Genomic DNA, 21,545 nt, shown 5'->3' on the forward strand with positions numbered 1-21,545 from the left:
AATGCTTGCTCTAAGCCAAATGCTTTAAGGCCAACCTCAGGTCTCATCTTTTTCTAGTAACCTGACTTGATATACCTAACTTTTACAGTAACTCTTCCTTGTTCTGTATCCCATTATCTCTCATGAATGACGCCTGTATGTGAGAGTTAATGAAGGAAATTGAGTTTTGCTTCGTGGCTTGAGTTTGAAATCTGATAGATTGCTCCTGTTCTCATCTGAACACAGTAACCATGAAATTCAACATCCTTTCCCTGCAGCGAGAACACATTCTTTCCTTAAATCAACCCCCCCGCCACCACCCCGCTCTCTGTTGGCCCTCTTGTTGTTGCTTGGGTTTGATTCCTGATCTTTAAGCTCTATTACTGGAATGATCAATGGCCTCCTATATTGACTGCTCATTCTTTAAGGGGAGAATTCCTATCTTGTCCATCCTCTGCATCTCTTATAGTTTTTGCAGTGCCTGGTAGAGGAGGTCCTCAATAACTGTTTGACGGGTAAATGATTTGCTGCAGCATTAGAAAGTGAAGTTCCACAGCTTTTCGACTTTACTTATTCTACCCATTAGGCAGAGTCCTTGAATTATTTCCATAGTTTCAGCGGTAAATTCATTTAATATGTTTAGTTCCCTGGTCAGTAGCTTTCATGAATTTATCTCCCATGCTCCCTAGCTGAAGTAAAATTTTATTACTGCAAGTTTGTTAATACAGAAACACTAGTGCAGTTAACAGTAAAAGAAATCTGGAGAAGGCTCCAAGGAAAAACAGTGGCTCATGTTAAAAGGTAAAAGTGTAGAAGAAAGCCTCATGAGATAAGCATTAATTCTGATTTGACTGCTTCTTGTCATTTCTGGCCTATAGTTTAAAACCAAAATTTAAGACATAGAAGACATTTATAAGATAAATCAACTTGACACTCATTTCAGTTGGAGAAAATCTTAAGAAATGTAACTGGAAGTAACATTATTTAGCACAAAAGACAGCAGGTCCAAAGTAAAGCCCTGAAGAGATTCCAAAGAGTGTGGTATGTATAAAGATCAGGGCAATCCCGTTGAACAATGATTAAATACCTACTTCCTGTGTGAGGCACTGCATTAGATATGGTGGGAAATAAAAGGATAGAAAAGACTCTGTCTTTGCCATAAAATTAATGAGATATATTCATAACCATAATTCAAGGAAGAAAATGATAATGTATCTTAGGACTGTCGAGATACAGTATTAGATAAGATCAGAGGGAAGGTTCTAGGAAGGCATCTGAGCTAGGTCTTAACGGATCAGTGAAATTTGGGTGTCTATCAGCAGAATTATATTGTCTTACACTATTTGCTACTGCTTGATGTGAATCAATTTGATCTCCCGAAACTATTTTATAAGGACCTTGAAGGTGAGGAACTGTTATCTTCTGCACTCCTATGGTATGCCAGGCTATATATAAGGTAGCCCTTCATACAGGTCTCCCTACAGGTGGGGCTGACAGAGAGGTGGGAGACTTACCCTCAGGCTGTGTTTCTACTCGTAGTGGAGCTGAACTCTCTCCGGAGCCATGTTTATTTTGAGCCATAACTCTAAAGATGTACACAGTCGCTGGCATTAGGTTTTGGATGGTTACCTGCATTTCTCCGGGGCGACTGGTATTTTCAACACGTTCCCTTTGGAGAAAGAGGGATCGATTAGGAAAATTTCCAGAATGTGCAGTTTCATTTTCATTGTAATGCCTATAGATACCACATGACATCAAAATCTTAATAAATCTAAGTCAAATTAACTCTCAAAAAAGGAAACCTTTGGGGGCGGAACAGTGCACAGAATATGGACGCTGGCAAAGAGCAATGTCATACATGTCTGATAAATCGCTGGTGTTCTTGCTTAAACATTACTGATACTGCTGGCTATAATCACAACTTCCTTTCAGAAAAGACACAAAGAATCTTCTTGGTGCCATCTCAAATGGGGCAGCTGGTCACCAATTCTGTACGCTTTAGGAATCACTGAATTTTAAGGGGTTATCCTCAGGGAGACATATAGAAGGTGATTATAGGTATGACCCAATTTTCACACAGTATCAAAGAATGCTGTGTATCTTCTGGATAACAGACTCTCAATAAAAAGAAAATTAGAGATTATCACTTTCAAAACTGAGAACAAAACATTAACAATTTAAATGAATCCAGTCTATAAAATAAGCTAATCATGACTCTGCTTTTATTTTATTATTATTATTTTATTTTGCGGTACGCGGGCCTCTCACTGCTGTGGCCTCTCCCGCCGCGGAGCACAGGCTCCGGACGCGCAGGCCCAGCCGTCATGGCTCACGGGCCCAGCCGCTCGGCGGCATGTGGGATCCTCCCGGACCGGGGCACGAACCCGTGTCCCCTGCATCGGCAGGCAGACCCCCCACCACTGCGCCACCAGGGAAGCCCATGCCTCTGATTTTTATAATTTATTTCTTAAAACAAAAAATCTTCTTGAATGATTTTCAATGATTTGAAACGTTTAACAAATCTTATCACAAACAGTACAAATGGCCAGTGGTCTAGTGTTATGAGATGAAAACACAAAAACAGTTATCAGTTAGGTTCTTAAAAAAGGTGGCCTCCAGGCTCTATTTTGGGGGTCTCTGTGTCCACACTTGGGCCCATAATTATGCTCAGTATACTGTACTCACTATAACAAAAACCAGATTATATTTGCTTTCAACAAATATTGTAAAGGAAAATAATTGCTTTAGACAAATAGCTGGTCTTTAAGAATTACTGATCATGTGAGGAAAGATCTGTGTCTATCTTGAGAGAGCAATAAAAGGGCCCAAAACTACTCTGTGGAAGAAATTATTTAAAATTACCTAATAATCTGTTGAATTAAATTCTTACTTTAAAATACTGATAATTTTCCCTGAAGCTACTGATTAAGATTTGTTTAGTTCTACATGACCATATGCCAATTTGTCTGACTGTGTGTGAACATTTGCATTTCGGAGATGTGAGCGTTTTTCAATAGTTTTCTATAGTTCTTTAAACTATGTTATTTTAATTAAAACAAACAAACAGTACCCACCCACAACATATTTATAAAGGTTGTCTGTCTACAGTCAGTTAGGTCCATTGGAAAAGAATATCATGGTAATAAAAGTTATTGCTCAGAGACACTTGGGATATCTATAGATATGATTTTCTCTTCAGCTAAACCTCTAAATCACAAGATTTAGAAGGAGAGTATCAACTGATTTCTTATGCTGTGAGGTTTCTGACACTTGATCCAATCACAAATGCCGTCTAAAAGGAAGTATGGTATTTGACATTTCATTAAACTAACAGCTCCACGCCAGAGCACAGAATAGTTTGTTTCGCTCACTGTACATGAAACTTTAAACAAGTTCTCTCTCAGAAAGACAGCGGGGGGGGGGGGGAGGGGGGCACTATCTTACTTTAAATAAAAGTGAAAGTGTTCATTCATGTTCACATACCACAGAAGCACTAGCAGAAGGCTCACACACAGAAGTACCATCGCAAATGTGTACTGAATGAATGAATGGAAATTTGCCTTTTGATGTGTAAATGATATACTAATGATACCACGTTTATCTTTTTGTTTCTATGTAAAAGGGGAAAATACCTAGAACAAATTTCTACAGAAGCATTACAATAAGAAAAAATCAGTAGTAGGTATGATTCCCTAAGATGAAACATCTAGCACCTGAAAAGGCTTCTAACAGTAGATTGGTCTGAGGTCCCAGAACCAAGTGTCTGTCTAGAAAAAAACTTTTGACTTCAGGAAAGATCCAGGGTGAGTTATGAAGGACAATTCTCATAAATGTGTGAGGTTATGATGGGTCTTAGGTTAGAATGTCTTAGCTAAGAGTCAAAAGAGAAAGAAAAAGATACACTTTATACTAAGACAGTGCTGGGCCAGAAGTTAGGAGCTCCAATTCTAGTTCTGGCAATACTACTAGCTTGCTAGGGGATCGTGGGAAAGTCACCAATTCTTTCTGGGCTTCAGTTTCTTCATGTATTAAATGAAAGAACGAGCCCAGGGTGGTGAACTTTTTCTTAAAGGGCTTGATAGTAAATATCTACAGGCCAAGATGCCAAATGAAAAATATTACCAACCATCTCCACAGTTAAAAATCCAAGTATAACTTTAGTTGGTCCTCCCTATCCACAGTTCTGAATCTGGGAATTCAACCAATTGTGGATCATGTAGTACTGTACCATAGTACAGAAAAATCCACATATAAGTGGATGTGTGCAGTTCAAACCCATGTCGTTCAAGGGTCAACTGTAGTTACTTGTATAACCTATTAAAATGTAACCGTTTGAAAATGTAAAAACTATTCTTAGCTCTTGGGCCATAAAAATAACAAGTTTGATTTGGCCCAGGGTCTATAGTTTGCCAGCTCCCGGACTAGACTAACAGATATGTAAGGCTTTGTCCAACTCTAAAATGCTATTAATTTCTGGAATAACTTACTCTGTACTTTCCATTTGGTGGCTAACAGAAAATACTGCTGTTTACATTAAAGGCATTGAAAAAAAAAAAGGTGAACATTTCATAGGTGAAATGGCAGAGGAAGAACCCTTTGGAATTTCAGGAAACTCAGGTACCCAACAGAATTATATAGCTCATGACCAAGGCACATAATGCCACCTGGTGGTTGAGTTATCAAATGCAGGAAGTAAGGGAATTCGTAAATGCAGGCAGCGGCATATATCCTCACATCGAAATGTTTTAAGTCTATGAAGATAATGTCTATGAAGACCTTCATTTTTTAGATGAGAAAATTTAACTTATAAAGGTTAAATAAATTTTGTTTATAAAACAAGTAACAGGGATCTAGTCTTTGACTTAGTGTTATTTCTATTCCTTCACTGCTTCTATTCAGAAATCATAAAGTAATGAAGTGACAAAAATTATTATTACAATCTCCAAGAATATTCCTTTGAAATATTCCCCAGATTTATTGTCTGTTCCAAGTCACTGCTGTCATCTTCATCTGGGCCTACCACATGCCTAGATCAACCTAACTACTACTGATCTGTCTCCCTGACTCCACTGCTTTTCCTCTCTAATCTTATGCAGTGCCCTCCAAGTACTGCTAATAAAAGCTGTTTAATAAAACCACAGTGTACACTTGCTCAGAAGTCCAAAATGGTCCCTTCTTAACTGATTGTCAAAATTCTTACTGGCATTCCAACACTTGGCTCCAAATTTCCACTTTATTGTAATCTCTTACTAATTCTGACCAAAAACTCTAGGCCAGAGCTTTCTTACTTTCCCATCCTTTCAACAACACAAATTAAATTGGATCTTCCTTGCATCTCCTCTTTCTTCACATATACTTGCCCTGTCCTCCTGCCCCTGCCAATTTATCTTCTACATTTTTTCAATTCCAACTTCATTTATTAATCATCCCTGCTTATTTCAACACATGATTCACTAATAAGTGACAGATTTTCATTAAAAACAAAAGTATATATAATTAAAAGTCCTAGTTTTTCTCCCTCCTTAAAACCTGTTCCACCCTGAGACCTAAAGGTGGCATGTAGACCTGTATCTTGACATTTTGGGCAAGATAATTCTTTGTTTTGGTGGGTAGGGGGGAGCTGTCCTGTACATTGTAGGATGTTTATCAGCATCTCTGGCTTCTACTCACTAGACAGCAGTAAGCATCCCCTCCCATCTCAGCTGCAATAACCAAAAATGTCAGCAGACATTGCCAAATGCCCACTGGGAGATGGGGGGCAAATCTGTCCCTGGTTGAGAATCACTGACCTAGGCATTTATATACACATCAAAATATATAGATATAAGTCATTGAAAAAATTCCTGCATCATACTTCATATGGATATACATATATTAACTATATGCCCATTCCTCTACCAGTGGACATTTACTTTGTTTCCTTTTTTTAATCCTTACAAATAATGCTACATAAACATTTTTTATGAGTGCCCTATGTGTATGTATATTGGCATATCTATAGGACAGACACCTAGAAGTGTAATTGTTGGGTTGAAAGGAATGTGCATTAAAATTTTTTTTTTTTAATTCTGCCAAATCACCTTCTCCAAAGGCTCCTCTAACTTATACTACCACCAAGAGCCTAGATTGGATTTAATCCCAACATTCAGCTCACTTAACACTGGATATTATCAACTTAAAATTTCTGCCAGCCTTACACGTGAAAAATGGTAACTCATCATTTTGTATTTCCAAGATTGTTAGTAATCGTGAAAACTTTTTTTTTGAACTTTAATGGGCTTTCCACTAACTTCTTTGAGGCACCTACTTATACCATCTGCCTCTTGAGATATCTGTCTTTTACTTGTGATTTGTAGAAGTTCTTTATATAGACTGGATATCAATACAATCTTCTACAAATGTTAATTTTTTTCCCAGCTTATCAGTTGATAATTTGATTTTTTTTATTATGTTTTATCACATGGAATTTTACAGTTATATAATAAACTCTGTCAATCTCTCCTATATGGTTCCTGAATTTTCTGTCTTCCTTTAAAAGATACATTAAGTGATGAAAATAGTTTCTATATTTTCTTCTAATACACTTAGAAGTTTTAAAAATACATCTTGATACATCTATAACTTGTTGTTATACATAAGAGATACAACTTTATTCCTTCTATTAAACGGAGGTTAATTATCTCAACATTTCTTGAATAATTATTATTTCTCCATTCATTAGAATTACTCACTTAACAAGTATTTATTTACACTTGTAGTGCTACTTATAAGCCAGGCTCTGTTCCAGGTGATGGTGATACTCCACTGAACAAGACAAACACCATGAGTGCATTAATATGAAGAGAAAATTTCTGAGTATTAAGTGTTCTGAAGAAACACAACACAAAAGCTAAAAAACAAAATACGGTGGTATGTTACAGTGATGTTCTGGTAAATGTTTAACAACTGGCTCTGGTTTGTAGCACTTCTCACTGTAAATACTCCCTCTACCCAATTCTGAGCTACTGAGCCATGTCATTGGGTTTGCAAAATTTCCTGAAAATTTAACAACTGGCTTGGGAACAAGTGCCCCGCTGTGCGACAGTGACCAAGGGGTTAAGCTGGGTGGGTAGTCATGGAAGACCTGAGAAGGGATCATCTGATGATGACGGACAAGAAGCCAGACAGTTATTTGTGACGGAAATGCAGTTCTGGTGGAAGGAACAACAAGGGCAAAGGCCCTGTGATGCACATAAGCTTGCTTCTGAGGAATTACTAAAAGCTTTTTCCCTTCTGTGTAATCCCATGACGTTTGCAATGCGATCTAAAAGCCTACTGGAAACATTTTAAGACAGGTTCTGTTTGGTAGTAATATCTTGCCTTTCTGGGACTAGCTCTACGTTTCCTTATCTTTGTAACTCCCCAAACATCCAGTGCAGTGTTCGGATGAACATTCTATGACCCTGGGAGCAGCTCCACCTATCTGACTCAAATTATGTCACTCAGATGTCTTAAGAGTATTAAACCAAGGGGTACTGACTTGACGAAGGTGCCTATACTTGCTGAACTTGCCAGTCTGGTATTAAATACAATATATATCAAATCTAGGCACCCTTGTAGAAATACAAGCTTTATTTCATGGGTTAGGGCCATAACCAAAACAGATTATTTTAGTTTTCTTATTTTGGTGTGAAGTAACAGCACAATGAAGGAATCTACTCAGCAATATTCAGAGTACACAGTCAGCATGTGGCATGGTACCTCCCAAAGAGTTTATAACCTGGTTGGGAAAACAACACAAATACACATAAAATAACAGAAGAGTAACAACTATGGTAGTATTAGATCATGTGTTATCATAATTAAGTGCCAATATCAGTGGCACAGACATACATACAAGAGAAAAGCTGTATGTGCTGAAAAAGGTAGAGAAAGATTTATGAGGGCTTCATGGGGCTTAGTCTGGGCCAAGAAAGATTAACTGAATTTTAGTTTCAGTTGAAAAACGCTTTTTTCAAGGGGGAAGTGACTGAAGAGAACAGACTGGGAAAATAGGCTGCACAGTGACAGGAATTAGACTGGTTTCATTAGAAAGTGAGCTAAACTGGGGCTAAAGGAAAATAAGGTTGGATAGATAAAACAAAGGTAGACTGTGAGTAAAGCAGCCTGGTGATTCTGGAGAATCTCCAAAAGCAATGGAGAGGCAACGTGAGTTCCTGAAAGAGGTGGAGATGGAGAGAAATTTAATGAAATGTTGTTTTAGGAAAATGAGTCACTAAATACTCTTGTGTCATCAAGGAGACCCCCCACCCCCACCCCAGAGCTCAGCAACCCACATCCGTGTACGGGTGCAGACAGATATTCATTAAGATTACTTTAATAACTACCTTAATTTCCAGAATCTGAAAGTTCTAAGAAAGACATAGCCTATGGGTTGTGCTTGACTGACTCTTATGAAAAAACGGTAGCCCTGGTTACATTTTAATACTTCTAACTTAAATAACTCTCTCCCCAAGTCATCCCAGAGAGGCAGGAAAGAATACCAGGACTTCAGTCTGTTTAGGAATTTACTTTTAATGACCTAAAACTAGGTCATCTCGGTGATCATATTTTCTGGACTGAAAGTTGGTACAGATTCTACACAGTGAAGAGTCAGGGTAGGGACGGCTGGTCTTGGGTGGACAAGATGCAACTAACCGGCTCCAGACGTACAGGCACTTACCTAGCAATCCCTTCCTTGGTGTAGAAGACAGAGTAGGTAAGGTTGTCCCCATGAGGATCTGATGCAGGTGTCCGCCATGTCAATTTGATGAAGCGGGTAGAGACCAAGGAGGCCACGACATCCCGAGGAGCTGAAGGCAGTGGTCCAGTTGTGGCTGGTGCTAGATGGTCAGTAGTGGCACTGGTCAGTGAAGTGGGAGGTAATGTTGGGATGGCAACATCTTGTCATGTGCAAATATTGGGGAATATGAAGGGCAAACCACGACGGTTTTAAAAAAGAGAACAGAAAAAACAAAAAACAAAAAAGAAATAAACAAAACCACGATGGGAAATAAAATAAAATGAATGAACATAAAAAAGGCCATTAACCTGAAGGCTAACATGCAGGCCAGGGGTAACTACTGAAAACTAATGGGCACTAGTCAAGACACATCACTGCAGAGCAAGCAGACTTTCTGGTCACTATAATGGTTGTCGGCAAGGGACAGGGAGTGTGACAGCTAAGAATAAAACATTTCACGGAAGGACACATCAGTGCCCAAGTAATTTTCTTTAATTCTGACAGCAGCATGCAACATCTGTTGAACTTTGCACATAAAAGTCTTATATATGATAAAACCTCAATATTTTTTCCCACTTTATCAAAATATGGAATAATGTGTGTAGTATGGATGGGCCTAATTACACTCAACATAGGCCCCAGACTATCATGACCTCACTGCAGAGCTGTGTGTGCCTTTAGCTCTGCAGGAGATTCAAGAGCCAGATCTTCAACTGGAGTCTAACATTAAAGTTTGCTCTCTGTATTTGGCAATACCCAGGGAAGTCTGATAACCTTTCTCAATTCACTAAGTTATAGTTCATTTCCTCTCATCAATTCATTTGACTACAACAGTATAAAATCGTGCATCACAAATTCCAAAGTCACACAAATATAACACTTATTAGGTAGCATATCTGTTTGGTACAGTCCTCACTGCAGTGTAATAGATTACGACAGCTTGCAGACCCCAGGGACTTGATGGGACAGATGAAGCAGTGGCAAATCAGAGCTCTGCAAGTCGAAAGCCTCTGTCTGTATGCCCGGAGTCAGCCCATTCTGTTGCTGGACACTTCTGACTTTAGAAGTCCATTCCTAATATTAACCTAAAATCTCCTTCACCTTGGAGTATACGTTTAATCTCACAATTTTCAACTCATGGAATTCGTTAGAATTCTGTCCTAACCTTAATGGGGAAATTAGAAGAGAGGCAGAGAGGAAAGCATGACAATTCTGGACCTCGTTTTCAATGAAATGGTAGGACAACAACCTCCTGAAAATGTCTATGAATTACAGGAGAATCTTTTAAAGTGAGGCAGTCTAAATAAATATGCCACAGAGAATAAATTCTCCAAGGGAAAGGCAGAGGATGACCAACGTAAAGTCTCTAGACAGCTACCATTTATTGAGCACTTTCTACATGGCACTCTCACTCTTTACATGGACTCATTCAATCCTTACAACTCTGTGAAATAGGTACTATCATTGTTATCTCTATATTATATATGGAGACTGACATTTAAAAAAGGCTAAATCACCCTTCCTAGGAATAGGAAGTGGTGGAATGTTAAAACCAGCCATGGTTTTTAGCTTAAGAGGCCTCTGGATTTAGCCAATAGAAATTTTTAGTCCTTGTTGTGCCACTCAGGGTTATGGGAGCAGTCAGGGACTCTTGTTTGTTTTTGTCAACTCCCCTTGCCCCCAAGTCTCGTGAAGGCAATGCAAAGGGCCCAGGATGAATGCCTGCACGTGCAGTAGGTGTTACAGGAGAAAAACCCTGAGCTTGTGGGATTTACCACTTTCATAGCAAGGGAAAGCAAGATCCAGACAAAGAATGGACCTGCTGTGGATATCTTTTTTTTTTTTTAACATCTTTATTGGAGTATAATTGCTTTACAATGGTGTGTTAGTTTCTGCTTTATAACAAAGTGAATCAGTTATACATATACATATGTCCCCATATGTCTTCCCTCTTGCATCTCCCTCCCTCCCACCCTCCCTATCCCACCCCTCTAGGTGGTCACAAAGCACCGAGCTGATCTCCCTGTGCTGTGCAGCTGCTTCCCACTAGCTATCTATTTTACACTTGGTAGTGTATATATGTCCATGCCACTCTATATGGAATTCTGTTGTGGTTGGAGACATACTTTGTATGGTTTCAGCCTTTTAAAAGGTACTGAAACTTGTTTTGTGTCCCAGCATATAGTCTATCCTGGCAATTGTTCCATATGTGCTTGGAAAGAATCTGTATCTGTAGTTGCTGGGTGGAGAGTCTACGATGTCAGCTACGTCAAGTTGACTAACAGGATCGCTTAAGTCCTCTATACTCTTTCTAATTGTTTTATCAGTTTTTGAGAGTAGGATATTGAAATCTCCAACTGTTATCATTTATTTATGTATTTCTTCTTTGAATATACCAATTACAAATGCATATACATCTAACAAAAGAGCCCCAAAATATATGAATCCAAAGAAATCTGGGAAAACCTCAAATATTTGGAAATCAAAAAACACTCCTAAATAACCCAAGTCAATGAATAGCAAGAAAAAATTTTTTAAAATATTTTTAACTGAATGAAATGAAAATACAACATATTAAAAATGAAAAGATGCAGTTAAAGCAGCGCTTAGAGGAAAATTAAAATACCTTTACCAGAAGATAAGTCTCACATGAATTACCTAAGGTTCTACCTTACTGAAGAGTGTAGACCTTAAGCTTTTTTTCTTTTCTTAATATAGCAGGTTAAGCTTTTTCACATACCCCAAAAAAGTAACCATGTGAGGTGATAGATGTGTTAACTAACTTAAATGTTGGAATCCTTGCACAATGTATATGTATCAAATCATTATGTTGTACACTTTAAATATATTACCATTTATTTGTCAATTATACCTCAATAAAGCTGGAAAAAAATTAAATTTTAACCACATTCTTAAAAAAATACAAGGGTAAGAAATTAAGAGAAGATGTAAGCTACCAAAATAAAAAATAAAAGAGGGAACAATGCTACGAATCCCACAGATATTAAAAATTATAAGGGAAGGGCTTCCCTGGTGGCGCAGTGGTTGAGAGTCCGCCTGCCAATGCAGGGGACACGGGTTCGTGCCCTGGTCTGGGAAGATCCCACATGCCGCGGAGCGGCTGAGCCCATGAGCCATGGCCGCTGAGCCTGTGTGTCTGGAGCCTGTGCTCTGCAACGGGAGAGGCCACAACAGTGAGAGGCCCGTGTACCACAAAAAAAAAAAAAAAAAAAAAATTATAAGGGAATATTATGAACAAATTTATGCCAATAAATCAGACAACTTAAAGGAAATAAAAACATTCCCAGGAAGACAAAAATTACCAAACCTACTCAAGAAGAAACACAAAATCTAGACAGAACTATAATAGATAGAAAAATTTAAATAAAAATCTTCCCACAGTGAAAAGTCCAAGCCCAGACGGTTTCACTGGTGAATGCTATCAAATATTTAAAAGAAGAATTAATACTAATCCTTCATAACTCTTTCAGAAAAAGAGTAGAAACACTTCTAACTTATTTTGTGAAGCTAGTATTACTCTGATATAAAAGCCAAAGATACCACATGAAAAGAAAACTACAGAACCCTCATGATCATAGATACAAAAATCTTTAACAAAATATTAGTAAACCATATTTGGTAACATATTAAGAGGATTATAAACCATGATCAAGTAGAATTCATCACAGGAATTCAAGACTAGTTTAACATCCAAAAACCAATGTAATATATTATATTAACAGAAAAAAACCTGATCATCTCAATAGATGCAGAAAAAGCATTTGACAAAATCAAACACCTATTCATAATAAAAACTCTCAACAAATTAGGAAAAGAAGTAAACTTCCTAGACCTAAAAAACATATGGTGAACATTATACTTAAATGGTGAAGGAATAAATGCTTTTTCCCCAATGCTGGAAACAAGGATGTTAGTTCCTGCTTCTTATATTAAGCATTGTACTGGTCCAAGCCAGTGCAAGAAGGCAAGAAAAACTGAATAAAGATTAAAAAGGAAAAAGTAATACTGTTTTTATTTGTAATTAATAATTAACTGAGTAGAAAACCCTAATGAATCTAGGAAAAAAAAAAAGCTACCAAAACGAATAAATATGTTTAGCAAGGTCATAGGATACAAGATCAATATATAAAAACCAACACTATTTCTATACACTAGGAATGAACAATCCTAAAGTAAAATTAAGAACACAACTCCATTTACAACAGCATCAAAAAAGAATAAAATATTTAAGAATAAATTTAATGGAAGAAGCGTAAGATTTGTACCCTGAAAACTGCAACTCATTGCTGAGAGAAATTTTTTAAACTCTAAATAAAGTTCTAAATGAAAACATCTAAATAAATAAATGTTCATGGATTAGAAGACTTAATGTTGTTAAGATGATATGCTGCCCCTAAAATTTAATATTAAGATCTGCAAAAGATCTAGAATAGCCAAAATAATTCTGAAAAAGAAGCAAATGGTTGGAGGACTTGGATTACCCGATTTCAAAACTTACTATAAAGCTCTAGTAATTGAGACAGTCCAGCATATGAATAGGCATATAGATCAGTGAAAGAGAACTGAGAGTCCAGAAGTATGCCCCTATATTTGTGGTCAACTGGTTTTCAGCTAAGGTGTCCAGAAGTTTCAATGTGGTAAGAACAGTCTTTTCAACAACTGATGCTGGTACAACTACATATCCCCATGCAAAGCAATGAACTTAGATCCTTACTTAACACCACATACAAAGATTAACTCAAAACAGCTCCTAGAGGAAGGCGGAAGATGGCGGAAGAGTAAGACGTGGAGATCACCTTCCTCCCCACAGATACACCAGAAATACATCTACACGTGGAACAACTCCTACAGAACACCTACTGAAGGCTGGCAGAAGACCTCAGACCTCCCAAAAGGCAAGAAACTCCCCACGTACCTGGGTAGGGCAAAAGAAAAAACAGAGACAAAAGAATAGGGACGGCACCTGCATCAGTGGGAGGGAGCTGTGAAGGAGGAAAAGTTTCCACACTCTAGGAAGCCCCTTCGCGGGCGGAGACTGCGGGAGGCGGAGGGGGGAGCTTCGAAGCTGCGGAGGAGTGCACAGCAACGGGTGTGGAGGGCAAAGTGGGGAGATTCCCGCACAGAGGATCGGTGCCGACCGGCACTCACCAGCCCGAGAGGCTTGTCTTCTCACCCGCCGGGGCGGGCGGGGCTGCGAGCTGAGGCCGGAGCGCAGGGAGAGGACTGGCGGGAGGGAGTCCGGGGAAAAGCCTGCACCTGCAGAAGAGGCAGGAGACTTTTCCTTCCCTCTTTGTGCCCTGGGGCGTGAGGAGAGGGGTTTAAGAACGCTGCTTAAAGGAACTCCAGAGATGGGCGCGAGCCGCGGCTAAAAGCGCGGAATCCAGAGACGGGCGCGAGCCGCGGCTGAAAGCGCGGAATCCAGAGACGGGCGCGAGCCGCGGCTGAAAGCGCGGAATCCAGAGACGGGCGCGAGCCGCGGCTGAAAGCGCGGAATCCAGAGACGGGCGCGAGCTGCGGCTGAAAGCGCGGAATCCAGAGACGGGCGCAAGCCGCGGCTAAAAGCGCGGACCCCAGAGGCGGGCGGGAGACGTTAAGGCTGCTGCTGCCGCCACCGAGGGGCCTGTGTGCGAGCGCAGGTCACTCTCCACACCCCTCTTCCGCGGAGCCTGTGCAGCCCGCCACTGCCGGGTTCACGGGATCCAGGGACAACTTCCCCGGGAGAGCGCACAGCGCGCCTCAGGCTGGTGCAAAGTCACGCTGGCCTTTGCCACCGCAGGCCCGCCCCGCACTCTGTGCCCCTCCGTCCCCGCCGGCCTGAGTGCGCCAGAGCCCCCAATCAGCGGCTCTTTTAACCCCATCCTGTCTGAGCAAAAAACAGACGCCCTCCAGCGATCTACACGCAGTGGCAGGGCCAAATCCAAAGCTTAGCCCTGGGAGCTGTGAGAACAAAGAAGAGAAAGGGAAATCTCTCCCAGCAGCCTCAGAAGCAGCGGATTAAAGCTCCACAATCAACTTGATGTACCCTGCATCTGTGGAATACCTGAATAGACAACCAATCATCCCAAATTAAGGAAGTGGACTTTAGGAGCAAGATCTATGATTTTTTCCCCTTTCCTCTTTTTGTGAATGTGTATGTGTATGCTTCTGTGTGAGATCTTGTCTGTATAGTCTTGCTTCCACCATTTGTCCTAGGGTTCTATCCGTCCATGTTTTTTTTTTAAATTTTTTTTCTTAATAATTAATTTTAATAACCTTATTATACTTTACCTTCGTTCTTTCTTTCTTTCTTTCCGTCCTTCCTTCCCTCCTTTAGACAACGAATCATCCCAAATTGAGGAGGTAGTCTCTGACAGCAAGATTTAGGATTTTTCCCCATTTACCTCTTTTAGTGAGGGTGTATGTGTATGCTTCTGTGTAAGATTTTGTCTGTATAGCTTTGCTTCCAACATTTGTCCTAAGGTTCTTTCCGTCCCTTTTCTTTTCTTTTTTTTTCTAAATAAGAAGTTTTTAATTCAATAACTTTATTATACTTTATTTTATTTTTACTGTATCTTCTTCTTTCTGTCTTTTTTCCTTCTTTCCCTCCTTCCTTCCTTCCTCCCTCCCTCCTTTCTTTCCTTCTTGCCTTCTTTCCTTCTTTGCTTCTTTCTTTCTTCCTTCCTTCCTTCCTACCCTCCTACCCTCCTTTCCTTCTTTCTTTCCTCATACTTCTACTAATTCCCTCCACTTTTTCTCCCTTTTATCCTGAGCCTGTGGATGAAAAGCTTTTGGTGCTCCAGCCAGGAGGCAGGGCTCTGCCTCTGAGGTAGGACAGCCAACTTCAGGACACTGATCAACAAGAGACCTCCCAGCTCCACATAATATCAAACGGCGAAAATCTCCCAGAGACCTCCATCTTAACACCAGCACCCAGCTTCACTCAACGACCAGCAAGCCACAGTGCTGAAAAACCTATGCCAAACAACTAGCAAAACAGGAACACAACCCCACCCATTAGCAGAGAGGCTGCCTAAAATCATAATAAGGCCACAGACACCCCCAAACACACCACCAGACGTGAACCTGCCCACTAGAGAGACAAGACCCAGCCTCATCCACCACAACACAGGCACTAGTCCCCTCCACCAGGAAGCCTACACAACCCACTGAACCAACCTTAGCCACTGGAGACAGACATCAAAAACAGGAGGAACTACAAACCTGCAGCCTGCAAAAAGGAGACCCCAAACACAGTAAGATAAGCAAAATGAGAAGACAGAAAAACACACAGCAGATAAAGGAGCAAGATAAAAATGCACCAGACCTAACAAATGAAGAGGAAATAGGCAGTCTACCTGAAAGAGAATTCAGAATAATGATAGTAAGGTTGATCCGAAATCTTGGAGATAGAATGGACAATAGATTGGACAAAATGCAAGAATCAGTTAACAAGGACCTAGAAGAACTAAAGATGAAACAAGCAACGATGAACAACACAATAAATGAAATTAAAAGTACTCTAGATGGGATCAATAGCAGAATAACTGAGGCAGAAGAACGGATAAGTGACCTGGAAGATAAAATAGTGGAAATAACTACTGCAGAGCAGAATAAAGAAAAAAAAATGAAAAGAACTGAGGACAGTCTCAGAGACCTCTGGGACAACATTAAACGCACCAACATTCGAATTATAGGGGTTCCAGAAGAAGAAGAGAAAAAGAAAGGGACTGAGAAAATATTTGGAGAGATTATAGTTGAAAACTTCCCTAATATGGGAAAGGAAATAGTTAATCAAGTCCAGGAAGCACAGAGAGTCCCATACAAGATAAATACAAGGAGAAATACGCCAAGACACATATTAATCAAACTGTCAAAAATTAAATACAAAGAAAGCATATTAAAAGCAGCAAGGGAAAAACAACAAATAACACATAAGGGAATCCCCATAAGGTTAACAGCTGATCTCTCAGCAGAAACCCTACAAGCCAGAAGGGAGTGGCAGGACATACTGAAAGTGATGAAGGAGAAAAACATGCAGCCAAGACTACTCTACCCAGCAAGGATCTCATTCAGATTTGATGGAGAAATTAAAACCTTTACAGACAAGCAAAAGCTGAGAGAGTTCAGCACCACCAAACCAGCTTTACAACAAATGCTAAAGGATCTTCTCTAGGCAAGAAACACAAGAGAAGGAAAAGACCTATAATAACGAACCCAAAACAATTTAGAAAATGGGAATAGGAACATACATATCGATAATTACCTTAAATGTAAATGGACTAAATGCTCCCACCAAAAGACACAGATTAGCTGAATGGATACAAAAACAAGACCCTTATATATGCTGTCTACAAGAGACCCACTTCAGACCTAGAGACACATACAGACTGAAAGTAAGGGGATGGAAAAAGATATTCCATGCAAATGGAAGCCAAAAGAAAGCTGGAGTAGCAATTCTCATATCAGACAAAATAGACTTTAAAATAAGGACTATTAAAAGAGACAAAGAAGGACACTACATAATGATCAAGGGATCGATCCAAGAAGAAGATATAACAATTGTAAATATTTATGCACCCAACATAGGAGCACCTCAATACATAAGGCAAATACTAACAGCCATAAAAGGGGAAATCGACAGTAACACATTCATAGTAGGGGACTTAAACACCCCACTTTCACCCATGGACAGATCATCCAAAATGAAAATAAATAAGGAAACACAAGCTTTAAATGATACATTAAACAAGATGGACTTAATTGATATTTACAGGACACTCCATCCAAAAACAACAGAATACACATTTTTCTCAAGTGCTCATGGAACATTCTCCAGGATAGATCATATCTTAGGTCACAAATCAAGCCTTGGTAAATTTAAGAAAATTGAAATTGTATCAAGTATCTTTTCTGACCACAACGCCATGAGACTAGATATCAATTACAGGAAAAGATCTGTAAAAAATACAAACACATGGAGGCTAAACAATACACTACTTAATAATGAAGAGATCACTGAAGAAATCAAAGAGGAAATCAAAAAATACCTAGAAACAAATGACAATGGAGACACAACGACCCAAAACCTGTGGGATGCAGCAAAAGCAGTTCTAAGGGGGAAGTTTATAGCAATACAAGCCCACCTTAAGAAGCAGGAAACATCTCGAATAAACAACCTAACCTTGCACCTCAAGCAATTAGAGAAAGAAGAACAAAAAAACCCCAAAGCTAGCAGAAGGAAAGAAACCATAAAAATCAGATCAGAAATAAATGAAAAAGAAATGAAGGAAACAATAGCAAAGATCAATAAAACTAAAAGCTGGTTCTTTGAGAAGATAAACAAAATAGATAAACCACTAGCCAGACTCATCAAGAAAAAAAGGGAGAAGACTCAAATCAATAGAATTAGAAATGAAAAAGGAGAGGTAACAACTGACACTGCAGAGATAAAAGAGATCATGAGAGATTACTACAAGCAACTCTATGCCAATAAAATGGACAATCTGGAAGAAATGGACAAATTCTTAGAAATGCACAACCTGCCAAGACTGAATCAGGAAGAAATAGAAAATATGAACAGACCAATCACAAGCACTGAAATTGAAACTGTGATTAAAAATCTTCCAACAAAGAAAAGCCCAGGACCAGATGGCTTCACAAGTGAATTCTATCAAACATTTAGAGAAGAGCTAACACCTATCCTTCTCAAACTCTTCCAAAATATAGCAGAGGGAGGACCACTCCCTAACTCCTTCTACAAGGCCACCATCACCTTGATACCAAAACCAGACAAGGATGTCACAAAGAAAGAAAACTACAGGCCAATATCACTGATGAACATAGATGCAAAAATCCTCAACAAAATACTAGCAAACAGAATCCAACAGCACATTAAAAGGATCATACACCATGATCAAGTGGGGTTTATTCCAGGAATGCAAGGATTCTTCAATATACGCAAATCTATCAATGTGATAAACCATATTAACAAATTGAAGGAGAAAAACCATATGATCATCTCAATAGATGCAGAGAAAGCTTTTGACAAAATTCAACACCCATTTATGATAAAAACCCTGCAGAAAGTAGGCATAGAGGGAACTTTCCTCAACATAATAAAGGCCATATATGACAAGCCCACAGCAAACATCATCCTCAATGGTGAAAAACTGAAAGCATTTCCACTAAGATCAGGAACAAGACAAGGTTGCCCACTCTCAGCACTATTATTCAACATTGTTTTGGAAGTTTTAGCCACAGCAATCAGAGAAGAAAAGGAAATAAAAGGAATCCAAATTGGAAAAGAAGAAGTAAAGCTGTCACTGTTTGCAGATGACATGATCCTATACATAGAGAACCCTAAAGATGCTACCAGAAAACTACTAGAGCTAATCAATGAATTTGGTAAAGTGGCAGGATACAAAATTAATGCACAGAAATCTCTGGCATTCCTATATACTAATGATGAAAAATCTGAAAGTGAAATCAAGAAAACACTCCCATTTACCATTGCAACAAAAAGAATAAAATATCTAGGAATAAACCTACCTAAGGAGACAAAAGACCTGTATGCAGAAAATTATAAGACACTGATGAAAGAAATTAAAGATGATATAAATAGATGGAGAGATATACCATGTTCTTGGATTGGAAGAATCAACATTGTGAAAATGACTCTACTACCCAAAGCAATCTATAGATTCAATGCAATCCCTATCAAACTACCACTGGCATTTTTCACAGAACTAGAACAAAAAATTTCACAATTTGTATGGAAACACAAAAGACCCCGAATAGCCAAAGCAATCTTGAGAACGAAAGAAGGAACTGGAGGAATCAGGCTCCCTGACTTCAGACTATACTACAAAGCTACAGTTATCAAGACAGTATGGTACTGGCACAAAAACAGAAATATAGATCAATGGAACAGGATAGAAAGCCCACAGATAAACCCATGCACATATGGACACCTTATCTTTGATAAAGGTGGCAGTAATGTACAATGGAGAAAGGACAGCCTCTTCAATAAGTGGTGCTGGGAAAACTGGACAGGTACATGTAAAAGTATGAGATTAGATCACTCCCTAACACCATACACAAATAAGCTCAAAATGGATTAAAAACCTAAATGTACGGCCAGAAACTATCAAACTCTTAGAGGAAAACATAGGCAGAACACTCTATGACATAAATCAAAGCAAGATCCTTTCTGACCCACCTCCTAGAGTAATGGAAATAAAAACAAAAATAAACAAATGGGACCTAATGAAACTTCAAAGCTTTTGCACAGCAAAGGAAACCATAAACAAGACCAAAAGACAACCCTCAGAATGGGAGAAAGTATTTGCAAAGGAAGCAACTGACAAAGGATTAATCTCCAAAATTTACAAGCAGCTCATGCAGCTCAATAACAAGAAAACAAACAACCCAATCCAAAAATGGGCAGAAGACCTAAATAGACATTTCTCCAAAGAAGATATACAGACTGCCAACAAACACATGAAAGAATGCTCAACATCATTAATCATTAGAGAAATGCAAATCAAAACTACAATGAGATATCATCTCACACCAGTCAGAATGGCCATCATCAAAAAATCTACAAACAATAAATGCTGGAGAGGGTGTGGAGAAAAGGGAACACTCTTGCACTGCTGGCGGGAATGTGAATTGGTTCAGCCACTATGGAGAACAGTATGGAGGTTCCTTAAAAAACTACAAATAGAACTACCATATGACCCAGCAATCCCACTACTGGGCATATACCCTGAGAAAACCAAAATTCAAAAAGAGTCATGTACCAAAATGTTCATTGCAGCTCTATTTACAATAGCCCGGAGATGGAAACAACCTAAGTGCCCGTCATCGGATGAATGGATAAAGAAGATGTGGCACATATATACAATGGAATATTACTCAGCCATAAAAAGAAACGAAATTGAGCTATTTGTAATGAGGTGGATAGACCTAGAGTCTGTCATACAGAGTGAAGTAAGTCAGAAAGAAAAAGACAAATACCGTATGCTAACACATATATATGGAATTTAAGAAAAAAATGTCATGAAGAACCTAGGGGTAAAGCAGGAATAAAGACGCAGACCTCTTAGAGAATGGACTTGAGGTTATGGGGAGGGGGAAGGGTGAGCTGTGACAGGGCGAGAGAGAGTCATGGGCATATACACACTAACAAACGCAGTAAGGTAGATAGCTAGTGGGAAGCAGCCGCATGGCACAGGGATATTGGCTCGGTGCTTTGTGACAGCCTGGAGGGGTGGGATGGGGAGGGTGGGAGGGAGGGAGACGCAACAGGGAAGACATATGGGAACATATGTTTATGTATGACTGATTCACTTTGTTATAAAGCAGAAACTAACACACCATTGTAAAGCAATTATACCCCAATAAAGATGTTAAAAAAAAAAAAAAAAAAAAAACAGCTCCTAGACTTAATAGAAGAACTAAAACTTCTGAAAAAATATATAGGGGAAAGTCTTTGTGCCTTGGGTTAGAAAAGTATTCTTAGACATGATAACAAAAGCACAAGATACAGAAGAAAAAAACAGATAAACTGTATTTTATTAGAAATAAAAACTTTTATTAGAAATAAAAACTTTTATTAGAAATAAAAACTTTTATTAGAAATAAAAACTTCAGCACATTAAGGAAAACATAACTAAGTAAATGATAAGCCAGAGACTGGCAGAAAATATTTCCAAAGTGTGTATCTGATGAAGGACTTGAACATATAATTCAGAATATATATTCAGGATCAGAATATATCATCAACTTCTATAAATTAGTAAGA

General features: G+C 39.0%; 1 protein-coding gene across 14 annotated transcripts in view; it reads right to left on the reverse strand.

Annotated features, from left to right (window-relative positions):
* Positions 1-21,545, reverse strand: part of NEO1 (neogenin 1) — a 251,566-nt gene that overhangs the window by 57,294 nt on the left and 172,727 nt on the right. For 11 of the 14 annotated variants that reach the window (XM_033440041.2, XM_033440030.2, XM_033440033.2 and 8 more), the window contains 2 exons: positions 8,681-8,900; positions 1,494-1,648 (listed from right to left, as the gene is read on the reverse strand). In XM_033440041.2, the coding sequence (XP_033295932.1) occupies positions 1,494-1,648; positions 8,681-8,900 (375 nt within the window). The remainder of the gene's footprint in view (positions 1-1,493; positions 1,649-8,680; positions 8,901-21,545) is intronic. The other 3 variants (XM_004276278.3, XM_004276276.3, XM_004276277.3) reach the window with 1 other exon arrangement.

This window comes from Orcinus orca, chromosome 2 (assembly GCF_937001465.1).
Source record: "Orcinus orca chromosome 2, mOrcOrc1.1, whole genome shotgun sequence".
NCBI classification, from domain to species: Eukaryota; Metazoa; Chordata; class Mammalia; order Artiodactyla; family Delphinidae; genus Orcinus; species Orcinus orca.